General features: G+C 44.5%; 1 protein-coding gene across 6 annotated transcripts in view; it reads left to right on the top strand.

The window, feature by feature from the left end:
* The window catches only part of shank3b (SH3 and multiple ankyrin repeat domains 3b), a 43,506-nt gene that overhangs the window by 14,358 nt on the left and 16,792 nt on the right, over positions 1-12,356 (top strand). For 3 of the 6 annotated variants that reach the window (XM_084346024.1, XM_084346026.1, XM_084346029.1), the window contains exons 3-16: positions 6,396-6,567; positions 6,749-6,952; positions 7,220-7,291; positions 7,416-7,524; positions 8,244-8,395; positions 9,108-9,237; positions 9,461-9,498; positions 9,643-9,759; positions 9,868-9,945; positions 10,478-10,544; positions 10,723-10,945; positions 11,690-11,865; positions 11,951-12,064; positions 12,161-12,236. In XM_084346024.1, the coding sequence (XP_084202150.1) occupies positions 6,400-6,567; positions 6,749-6,952; positions 7,220-7,291; positions 7,416-7,524; positions 8,244-8,395; positions 9,108-9,237; positions 9,461-9,498; positions 9,643-9,759; positions 9,868-9,945; positions 10,478-10,544; positions 10,723-10,945; positions 11,690-11,865; positions 11,951-12,064; positions 12,161-12,236 (1,724 nt within the window). In that variant the 5' untranslated portion in view covers positions 6,396-6,399. The remainder of the gene's footprint in view (positions 1-6,395; positions 6,568-6,748; positions 6,953-7,219; positions 7,292-7,415; positions 7,525-8,243; positions 8,396-9,107; positions 9,238-9,460; positions 9,499-9,642; positions 9,760-9,867; positions 9,946-10,477; positions 10,545-10,722; positions 10,946-11,689; positions 11,866-11,950; positions 12,065-12,160; positions 12,237-12,356) is intronic. The other 3 variants (XM_084346025.1, XM_084346027.1, XM_084346028.1) reach the window with 2 other exon arrangements.

A 12,356-nucleotide genomic window follows, 5' to 3' on the forward strand; every position in this document is an offset into this window, starting at 1 on the left:
GACTGTCTGCCACTTTTATTGTTTCTCTGTCAGCACTCGTACCCCAGCACTCCCCCACTTAACCATGATGAACATGCGAGAGACAATACGAGATGAAGGTGATGAAGACGTGACAAATGAGACTAAAAGAGAGGAGAAAGAAATAAAGACACATGAAGATGTCAAGAAGGAACAAGTTAAACAAAAAACAATGACTGGATTAAAGGCAGGGAGGAGCTCCAGCTTTTATTTTTTATTATTATCTTTAAACTTACTGCAGCGCCACCGTGACGTTAGATGATACAACAGGACACTTTATTTAAAATATACTAATAGGAAGCAGTGTTTTAGATATTTAATCTGATGTTTTGGCTCCATTTGTCAGATTTTAAGTCATTTTCTATCTTGAGCCTGAAGCCACAAAGCTTTATTAAATCATTGAACTGATTTCTGTGATTTGAGCTTTTTAATATCTTCAAATATTTGATCTGTGGCCAAAAGCTTCCTCTGGATGAAATTGTAAAATGTAGGCCGAACTGTATTTTTTTCTAATGCTCGTACAACCAGGTAGAAGTATCAAACCACCTGTTAGTTAAACTGCTTCCTACAGCCGTGAGATTCAAGTACAGACGCACACTAAACACCTTCACGTGAACTAAATGAGCTGCAAACACATGAAGAAAGTGAGCAGCAACACTTCACTGAATCATTGATGAGGCTGCTGTGAAACAGACGCTCTGCTGCAGAGCATGAACGTCGTATCCTGGAGGTAACATCGGTGGATACGAGTAAAATACAGACTCTGTGAACGCAGCACACGAAACACAAACATGACATCAGGAGGCCTCCTGGTGATACCAGCTCTGTTTAAATACAACTAAGAAAGTGATTTGTCTTCATATTTTCACCTCTTTTTATTGTCAGTAAACCGATAATTAACTAAAAATATTAATTAACCAGTAAACAGGGAAAATAGAGAAATAAATCTCCATCCTGACGTTGATACTTTGGTCTCGTTCACGTGTGATCTGCTGCCTCCCTGTAGAGAAGTTTAACATCGCTGCGTGTCGAGCCGACCTGCTTCGCTCCCACTAAAAGACTCTCAGTAAATATTTAATCAGGATTAACAGCTTTGAAGTGTATTAATTGGACACTGTGTCTGTTTGCTCTATAATTAGTTCCAGAATATATAAAAACTTCTTTCCAGGGAACTTCTTGGACGATATTCAAACAAATATTCAGAAATAACAGACATGAAATAAAGTGTTACAAGCTCCTACTGAAATAAACTGTTGTTGGTTAGATATTAAAGTTAATGCATCCTGTTGTGTGCTTCCCTGACATATATGGAGGTGAGAGATCTGGGGGTGTTCTGGGTTTATAGACACTTAAATTACACTTTACGTGTATTAATCTGTTATATTTGTTCTCTGTTTGTAGGATTTCTTTGAGAACAGTTGGACTTGTAGATAATTGTTTAAGTCAAACGTCGATGGACTGATGTTAGTTTGGGTCGTTCTCAGATGTTAAGTGATGGATGTCACGACCAACGTCAAAGTAAAGTAACATGAAATTATCCAGATGCAGCGTATTCACCGTGTTGCTCCAAAAATCCAACAATGACTCTGAAATATTCCATCAGGTTCAGTTCTGTTCAACTCTTCTGCTCACCAATACTGACATCTTTGGGCACTTCAGAGGTTTTGTTGCTTAACACTTTTCTTATCCACTTGTTTAGCTCGTTTAGCATTTAGCTCGTAATTATTCACGGATGATGTGTTTCTGTACGACGTGACTACGACAAAAAAATATTACAGGACAGACGGAGCTTGTTTTAAATTGCGTTTCAGCTTAAGTCTTTAAACTTCTGGGATTCCTCCGCGTACCACTAGAGGGAGTTTGTGTACCGCTACTGTTATCATCTCGGGGTTTCTGCGGACTGTGATCACAGCAGACGAGCTGTATGGAGACATCTGATGTTTAAATCATCTCCAGCTGCTTCAGGTGTTCAGCAGCTGGAGATGATGGCTGAGCCTGACTTTATATCATCAGGAAGAGACGATGGCTGAGCCTGACTTTATATCATCAGGAGGAGACGATGACTGAGCCTGACTTTATATCATCAGGAAGAGACGATGGCTGAGCCTGACTTTATATCATCAGGAGGAGACGATGGCTGAGCCTGACTTTATATCATCAGGAGGAGACGATGGCTGAGCCTGACTTTATATCATCAGGAAGAGACGATGGCTGAGCCTGACTTTATATCATCAGGAGGAGATGATGACTGAGCCTGACTTTATATCATCAGGAGGAGACGATGACTGAGCCTGACTTTATATCATCAGGAGGAGACGATGACTGAGCCTGACTTTATATCATCAGGAGGAGACGATGGCTGAGCCTGACTTTATATCATCAGGAGGAGACGATGGCTGAGCCTGACTTTATATCATCAGGAAGAGACGATGGCTGAGCCTGACTTTATATCATCAGGAGGAGATGATGACTGAGCCTGACTTTATATCATCAGGAGGAGATGATGGCTGAGCCTGACTTTATATCATCAGGAGGAGACGATGGCTGAGCCTGACTTTATATCATCAGGAGGAGACGATGGCTGAGCCTGACTTTATATCATCAGGAAGAGACGATGGCTGAGCCTGACTTTATATCATCAGGAGGAGACGATGACTGAGCCTGACTTTATATCATCAGGAGGAGACGATGACTGAGCCTGACTTTATATCATCAGGAGGAGACGATGACTGAGCCTGACTTTATATCATCAGGAAGAGACGATGACTGAGCCTGACTTTATATCATCAGGAGGAGATGGTGGCTGATGTTCCTTTAACCTGTGTTGATATAGATTAAGTTATGAGCAGGTAGCTCCCTGGGATTGCTCCTATAATATAATATAATATAATATAATATAATATAATATAAGTGGTATTTCTGTATGAATCCGTACAATCATTGTTTAACTCTTCACTTCTTCTTCTTCTTTAAATGTCCTGTTGAAGCCGCTGTGTTTAATCTGAAGTCTAAAGAGCATTTTGTTGAAGATAACTCAGAAATACTCTCTGATCTCTTCCCGACGCGGTGAAAGCGTCGCTGATGTGTGAGCGGTTCGGTGTCGGACGCACAGTTTACTGCTGCTGTGAAGGGCGAGCGAGGCTGACAGGAGATACAGAGAGAGAGGGAGAGAGTCAGCAGGTAGGATGGTAGTTTTAAAACGGGAACTGCGAAAATTGTTCAACCGCGTTGCCATGGCAACAGCGAGCATGTAGATCAGGGGGCTTTTTTTAACACACGCGCACACACACGCGCACACACACACGCACACACACGGTGACACTGCGAGGTTAGCACAGGATTCCCTGCTATTCCAGTTTCTATGACAACTCACAACTCATCCTCCTCTGTCTCTTTTATCTTCGGCCGTGATGGAGGCAGAATCCGGCTCTCCGCGTTCGCTGGCACGGATGGTAATCAGGCGCTAATTAGCACCAATGTTGATTACTACAAACGATAATTAAATACTTTATAATGGGCTGTGTTGAATACAAAGTAACATCAGCGGTGGGAGAGGTCGCCGTGGAAGTGTCGGTGGTGAGGTGCGTGAAATTATCGGGGTGGGCAGGAGGGCTGAACTTTGTCTGACTTTATTTTAAAAAGCAGATTCACCCCTCGTCCCGATCAGCGTTCAAACAACTGTAATCAATATTTATATGATAACACAGAATCAAATGATGATGTGGAAACAGAGAGTTCAGAGGATCATCAGATGAATCACTGGATGGAGTGGAAACATTTACACTCAACACAACACAATACAAATAACATGGTGGACAGTGAATGTAGTGAACTATATAGTAAATAAATTAGCTGATCAGCTGATTGTGTCATGAGTAACTTAAAGTCCATAAATTATTTAATATGATATTCTCATGTTCCACATTGTAGAAACGCTTTGTTGTTGAGGTGATCAGTAACACTGATGTCTGCACAGTAAATATGAAGCTGGATACAGACCAACAGTTAGCTTAGCATAAAGACAGGAAGCACTGGGAAACTCACTGTCACATGTTAATGAAACACACACCTGCATCTTTTGATTAACTAGTTTTTAATTACATCTTCGTTTGTGTGCGGATTAAAGACACAAACAAACAACGAGCCAGTTAGAAAAACTTGGAGTGAGTTTATAAATCCACTCTGACGCTCGACACTAAAATGAGAGCGAGCCTTTTCGAAATGACACAAACAGCTCAGCCTCCTCTGCTCATGTGTGTTGACTTATTGTAGTTAAATCATCCATCAGTCCAAAGTTCAGCTGCTCCGTCTCCTCAGACAGGTTGTGGTGCGCTGAATTACCAAGTGGTTTATTTAAACAGCGCCTTAAATTCATGAACCTTCTAGTCTGTTTGAACCTGTTTCCAGTCATGCTAAGCTAAGCTAACGAGCGGTCGGCTCAAAGTTCATATTCAGGTAAAGCAGAGGGGATCGAAATGTTTCAGGCAGAGGACAGAAAGTCAAAGCTAATGGCTGCACCATCACAGGCTGCTGGGTCACAAGCTTCCTTCATTGACTGACTTGTCTCTGTTTGTGTCTCTGTGTGGTGTGTGTGTGTGTGTGTGTGTGTGTGTGTCTCTGTGTGTGTGTCTGCGTGTGTGTGAGCACACTTCACTCGGGGTGAAAAACAGGATGTGATGTAACATCCTGAGGACATTATTAGCGTTAGAGAAGGTGGAGGTCAGATCAGAGTCAGCAGACGATCTGAAGAAGATGTCGTCCCACAAACAGACGCCTGAATTCAGTCGCTTCGGACAATCGGTTCTGATCCGAAAACCAGTCGAGTCGTCAGTTTCTCAGCAGGAGAATCACATGAGTAATGAATCCTTTGAAGACGTCGTGTCACATGTTGTTCTGCAGTGGAACACCTCAGTGGAGAGCAGCCATTATCACTGGTATTACTTACACCTCTGAGGATGCAAAATGTCCGCGGTGAGAAATGCTGTGGGAGGCTGTCAGATTCATGCTAATATCTGTCCTCACTGAAGTCTCTGACACCGAGTCCAAATCATATCCAGCTGTCAATCTCTTCATCAGGCACGGATACAAGTCAGCAGAAAGTTTAAGAGATGGGACTAAAATAAAAAGTGAGAGCCAGCAGCTCTGTGATGATGAACTGTTAATACAACTGTGAGAAAGTTTCCTCAGCAGTACAGGTGGAGTGGTGGTCGTCATGTCCTCACCTGAGTGCTGACGGAGTCTCAGGTGAAGTTTTGTAGTCGTAGCAGTAAAAAACAACCCAGAAAAAAAACATGAAATGTCTCCAACAGGTGACAGTTTGAGGTAAAGCAACTAAAACAGGTGAAACTTGACGAGGAGGAGATGATGAAACTTTTTTGGTGGACTGTTCCTTTAACCATTTCTCTTTAAATGTAACACACTGGCTACAAATGACCACAGAAATAAACACGTTTGTCAGTTCCACATTTCTGCGTCATGCAGGTCAACTGCTCCTCGCCCACCTACCAGCGACTGCTGTTTGTGCAGTGACACACACTGCACATGAACCTTTGACTGTATCGACTCTGCCGCCATTTTGTAGCCTTCTTCACAGCCCACAGTCGGTAACATCGCAGCCTAATAATAGTGATGACAGACACAATGTAGCATTTACATCTTTATCCTGCTGACAGTCTGACAGTGACCTGAGCAGAGGCCTGAACACAACACAACAACTCTTCTCCTCCAGACACAACTTATACATCACAGTGATGTTGTTCTCGTCCTTCTCTCCCAAAAATTCAAAATAATGTGAATATTTCCATGTAGTTACTGCCGTCCTCTCTGTCATCTCGCCATATTGAATTAACCAGCTACACAGCTGCAGGTTTACCTGCTGCAGCCGCCTGCTGAGCAGCAGGAGAGCAACAGTCAGACGAGGCTTCAGGGATTTTATTTTATTTTGTGGCAACAAAAGGAAAAGAGCATTTTTTTCAGTAACAGATTACTTTTATGAAAAAGTAAATAACGGATTACTTGAATTGCAGAAGTAATGCGTTACCCCAACACTGCACACCAGACACGTTCAACTGACCCACACACCGTGTGGACTGGTGGCGCCGCCCAAGTGCCATCATTAAACGCTGTGTGTGGGCCGGATGACTGTCTGGTCCAGTTTTGCTATCTGGCTATGCTAACGGACATGCTAACAATTACTCTTTCAGAACACACACTGTCTGATGAACTCCTCACACTTACGTGACGAAGTTTTCTCTTCCTCGTGAACATTAGCTCGGTCGCTAACTAGCAGCAGATGTCAGAATGCTAATGAGAGACATTTTGTGTGTGTGTGTGTGTGTGTGTGTGTGTGCGTGTGTGCGTGTGTGTGTGTGTTTCAGCCACATGCCTCTGAGTCCGGCTGCTGACACCAAACATGATCGCCCGCGGCAACAGGCGGTTACTAACGGCAACCCGACAGGCTCTGTTGTTGCCAGGGACGACGACGCGGATGACACGCCCTCCGGAAACAGCATTGTCGTCCGCATTGGCATCCCGGACCTGCAGCAGACGGTAACACACACATAAATATATACAGTATATATATAAATAACGTTATATAAATACTGTATATGACTGTGGAGGATAAGAAAAGACGACATGAATGAATCAGCAGGACAAACCTGTGTGTCTGTCTGTCTGTGTCTCTGTCTCTTTCTCTGTCTGTCTGTTTCTCTGTCTCTGGCTCTCTCAGAAGTGTTTGCGGTTGGACCCAGAGTTACCAGTTTGGACCAGTAAGCAGAGGGTTCTGGTGACGTTGACTCAGTCTCTGTCGGATGTTTTGAACTATGGTCTCTTCCAGCCGGCGTTCAACGGCCGAGCCGGAAAGTTTCTGGACGAGGAGCGGCTGCTGAAGGAATACCCTCTCCCTCCCATCACGCCCATCCCATACCTGGAGGTACGCTTCCTCCTTTAAAGGATAATTACACTGTTTCATTCTGTCAACAGTGTGTTGGTCCGTCTGTCAGTACTTCCTGACTTCCTGTCTGAATAGCGGATAGAGCCGTTCTGACTTTCTGACTGAAAGTGGGTGGTACCAGAGGTCGCCATCTTGGCAGGACCTGACTGCACCTTAACTCCTGGCCAATCAAAGATTCTTGCATGTGTATAAATGTTGTTTGTATTAGTAGAAACTAGCTCTGACCTTCGACCTTTTATTTCACAGTTTCGTTACAAGAGGAGAATTTACACGCAGAGCTACGTGGACGATAAACAGCTGGCCAAGCTACACACCAAGGTACACACACAAACACACACACTGCTGAGCTGCTGCATGCAGCTACAGACACAAATGTTGTGTTTGATGTAAGTTAGACAATAAAATCTGAACTGATCCGTTTGTTGGTGTCGATATTTTTCAGGCCAACCTGAAGCGCTTCATGGAACATGTGCATCAGAAGAATGTGGAGAAGGTTTCCAAATGGCTGGAAAAGGGCCTGGACCCCAACTTCCATGACTCTGACACCGGGGGTGAGCACGAACACACACACACACACACACACACACACACACACACACACACACACACACACACACACACCACCATCGGAAAAATAGAAAAATAGCGTCTCTTTCATGTTAACTTCAGTAACGTAAGTAAAGTTATGATGTCACAGCACGTTAAAGCATGTAAATATTCATCGACTCCAAAAGAAGTCGAGACGTTCATATTATTTAGAAAAAATCAAGTTAATGAGGTCAAACATTAAATATATCGTCTCAACAGATGTTTGTCAGCAGATGATCTCATTCAGCTTCACAACTTTTTTTGGTATCAGGGTTGAATTAATTAAAAACACTCGCACTCGTTTTGTTAGCTGTTAGCATTTGTGCTATTCCTGTTGTCAGCTGAGTGTCCGACATTTTATAAATTCAGATTTCATAAATGCTGACGTCAAAAGGTCCAATTTCATTTTCAGATTAATTGATTATTCAACAGTTTCTTTATGTTTCCTGTGTTAAAACTTGCTATATGACGATTTAAATGTGGTCTAATAGCTGTCAAATTTAAATACGTTGAGTCATAGATCATCAGAGTCAACCTGAAAAATCCATTATGTAAAATCTGTATGTAAAGGTAATTTAAACCTCCACATCGCTGACCCGTGTGTCTCCAGCCTCCCTTTAGAGGACGCGTGTTTGTCGGATCTATTTTCAGAACCATAATAACTCTTGTGTTTGTGTCTCAGAGTGTCCTCTGACTCTGGCCGTCCAGCTGGAGGAGAGCTGTGAGTTGATTAAAGTGCTCCGCAGTGGAGGAGCTCACCTGGACTACAGGACCAGAGACGGTATCACCGCTCTGCACCGAGCCGTCCTCTGCAGGAACAGCGCCTCGCTCACTGTAAGAGAAGCGTCCTTCTCATGGTTTTTCATATTTATCATGAAACAACAGGTTATTTGAACAATTACTGCGTCTTGGGTCGTCGATGAGGCAATGTCTGTTTTTTACTCAGTAATTTAACATTTCAAGCACCACAGAGTGTCTCCAGTCATGTTGAAGGAAAGTGCTGTATTCATGTAAACACAACAATCAAATATCTGATAGAAATGACAGAAACAATAAAATCCATAAAGATATTATAAGATATAAAATGAAAGTAATCGTCCTCTGCGGTGGCCTCAGTGTTGTTACTGTGTGACTCTTATTTTGAAATAAAAATCACACTAATGACACTCTACTTCCTGAAAATCTAGAAGTGACTTGGTTCAGTCCAACAACTCTTTCAGTGTCACATGTACTGTAAAACTGTAAAAACCAGAATACAAATTTAATGAGTTTTACACGAGCGACAGCATGGCGGGTTGATGCCTCGTGGCGGCCATTTTGTAAAATGCATTTTTCACGAATATTGTCACTGTTACCTTCCTCACGAGTGACACCTGTTAAAAAACAAAGATAAAAAGTCGTTTCTGTGAGGCTTCAGTGTTTCTGTGTTCATTCACCTTCACCATGAAGAGCTCGACGTCAGAGTCTTTTTTTATCCCGATGTCTCATCGTCCTTGAGTTCAACAGCACGTCACTGAGTGCTGTCCTGTCCTGATCTGGTCCTCAGACTCTGCTGGACCTCGGAGCGTCTCCGGACTACAAGGACAGCAGAGGGCTGACTCCCCTCTATCACTCTGCCATGGTGGGCGGCGCCCCCTACTGCTGCGAGCTGCTGCTGCAGGACCACGCCACCCTCGGTACGGAGGCTCGCAGGGCCAATCCAGCTGTTGTTATACGTGCGTGTGTGTGTGTGTGTGTGTGTGTGTGTGTGTGTGTGTGTGTGTGCGTGTGTGAGAGTGTGTGTGTGTGTGAGAGATGACTGCCTTTTAAACATCACTGCCTGTGGTTGTTTTTTTATTTTTGAGCTTTTATGAGAAAAACACTTCACTGCTGAAAGAATTGTTGTTGTCATGGTTTCAGGGATGACTGATGAGAACGGATGGCAGGAAATCCACCAGGTGACACACACACACACACACACACGCACACACACGCACGCACACAGACTAACACACTCACACACACAATCAATCAGTTAAATTACCTTGCCTATATAATTATGGTTTGTGTGTGTGTGTGTGTGTGTGTGTGTGTGTGTGCAGGCATGTCGCTTTGGTAACGTGCAGCACTTGGAGCACCTGCTGTTCTATGGCGCTGACATGAGTTCCCAGAATGCATCAGGAAACACTGCACTGCACCTCTGTGCTCTCTACAACCAGGTAACTCATGAAAAGAGGTTGTTCCCGCCTCAGTCCTGCTGTTGACTTGCTGCGTGTCCTGTGCTTTTATTTTGAAGTTAAATCAATGTATTGTTGTTGGTTTTTTAGGACAGCTGTGCCCGAGTGCTGCTGTTCAGAGGAGCAAATAAAGACATCAAAAACTACAACAACCAGACTGCCTTTCAGGTAAAACAAAACTACAACTACCAGACAAAAAACTACAACTACCAGACAAAAACTACAACTACCAGACAAAAACTACAACCAAGACAAAAACTACAACTATCAGACAAAAAACTACAACTACCAGACAAAAAACTACAACTACCAGACAAAAACTACAACAACCAGACAAAAAACTACAGCTTCCAGACTGCCTTCAGGTAAATACTTGTTGGCCAGTATAATGTCCAAACAAGATAAAAGCGTGATAACTGAAATGATTCAGTCCCAAACAAATCCTCACTTCTCCTGTTTGTGTGATGAAAACTAGTCAGAAAAATCTTTTTAACGTGAAACTAAACAAACACGAGTTTTTAAAGATTTCTTCAGGAGAAACAGTGAAGAAGTCAGACGGACTGACGTGTCGTCGGTTTGAGCCTTTATGAAAAACATAGAATAAAGACCGTCTGGTCCTTTAATGGATATATATAAAAGGCTAATGTCTGATATAGCTCTGTGTGTGTGTGTGTGTGTGTGTGTGTGTGTGTGTGTGTAGGTGGCGATAATTGCTGGGAACTTTGATCTCGCAGAAATCATTAAGATCCACAAAACCTCTGACGTTGGTGAGTTGGCTGAGAGTGTGAGCACATTTAAACGGTGTGTGTGTATGTGTGCGTGCGTGCGTGCGTGCACGTACAACAGTAGCTGGTGAAGTTAACTGTGTGTGTCTGTCTGTCTGTGTGTGTGTGTGTGTGTGTGCGTGTCTGTCTGTGTGTGTATATATGTTTATATGCGCCCAAGTAGTTCCCTTCAGAGAAACTCCTTCCTACACGAAGCGCCGTCGAGGCGGTCAGCCCAGGACGTCTGCTGGAAACGGTCTGTCGTCTCCTCGCTCTCTGATTCGCTCAGCCAGTGACAACGCTCTGGAGAGCCCCGCCTCCTCTCCTGGCCCCTCCCTCCAAAGCCTGGAAACACACCACGACACGCACACACACTCGCTACGACGACACACACGCCGCCTCAGGTAAGAACACACACACACACACACGCACATAAATACAGAATTCAATCATTTACAAACAAAGTGTTCCTGACACCACCTGTATCACCTCCACCTGCCTCACCTCCACCTGTCTGTGTCTTCCTGTATCACCTCCACCTGCCTGTCTGTACCTGTCTGTCTCTACCTGTATGTCCTCCACCTGTATGTCCTCCACCTGCCTGTCTGTACCTGTATGTCCTCCACCTGTCTGTCTCTACCTGTATGTCCTCCACCTGTCTGTCTCTACCTGTATCACCTCTACCTGCCTGTCTGTACCTGTCTGTCTCTACCTGTATGTCCTCCACCTGTCTGTCTCTACCTGTATCACCTCTACCTGTATCACCTCCACCTGCCTGTCTGTACCTGTATGTCCTCCACCTGTCTGTCTCTACTTGTATGTCCTCCACCTGTCTGTCTCTGCCTGTATCATCTCCACCTGTCTGTCTCTACCTGTCTCTCCTCCACCTGTCTGTCTCTACCTGTATCACCTCCACCTGCCTGTCTCTGCCTGTATCATCTCCACCTGTCTGTCTCTACCTGTATCACCTCCACCTGCCGGTCTCTGCCTGTATCATCTCTACCTGTATCACCTCCACCTGCCGGTCTCTGCCTGCATCATCTCCACCTGTATTTTTCTACCTGTATCACCTCCATCTGTCTGTCTGTACCTGTATCACCTCCACCTGTCTGTCTCTACCTGTCTCTCCTCCACCTGTCTGTCTGCAGCCCCAGCGGTGGCGGCCATGTTGAGACCAGCCCGCCCTCGTCCCCTCCCCTCACTCCTCAGATGAGGAAGAGGAGGCTGTACAGCGCCGTGCCGGGTCGCACCTTCATCGCCACGCGCTCCCACGTCCCCCAGGGGACGGGAGAGATCCAGCTGCACCGAGGAGAGAGGGTCAAAGGTCAGACAGACTGAAGAAGACGTGATGAGACCATGTTGGTGTAGATCTGCGGAGGTGACACTCACTCTGTGTTGTGGATCTATAGTTCTGTCTATAGGTGAAGGAGGATTCTGGGAGGGAAGTGTTAAAGGAAGGACCGGGTGGTTTCCTGCCGACTGTGTGGAGGAAGTCCAGATGAGACAGTACGACCCACGACTGGGTGAATAATCACTGGATATTTATAGTTTAACACAAGACATCCATCTGTGACTGAGGCTCACTCTGCTCTTCTACATGATGTATGTCTGTGTTCCAGAGACGAGGGAGGACCGCACCAAGAGACTGTTCAGACACTACACTGTAGGATCATACGACAACTACACCTCCTACAGGTACAACGCCGTCATTACACCTGCTGCAGGCACCACCACGGATACTGTACATACACATCAGAGAGGTATCATCAACGTGTCATGAGGAGTAACAATAAAAAGATCAGAAACTACTCTTAA

The sequence above is a fragment of the Pagrus pagrus genome, assembly GCF_965226575.1.
Source record: "Pagrus pagrus genome assembly, chromosome: 23".
Lineage (NCBI taxonomy): Eukaryota > Metazoa > Chordata > Actinopteri > Spariformes > Sparidae > Pagrus > Pagrus pagrus.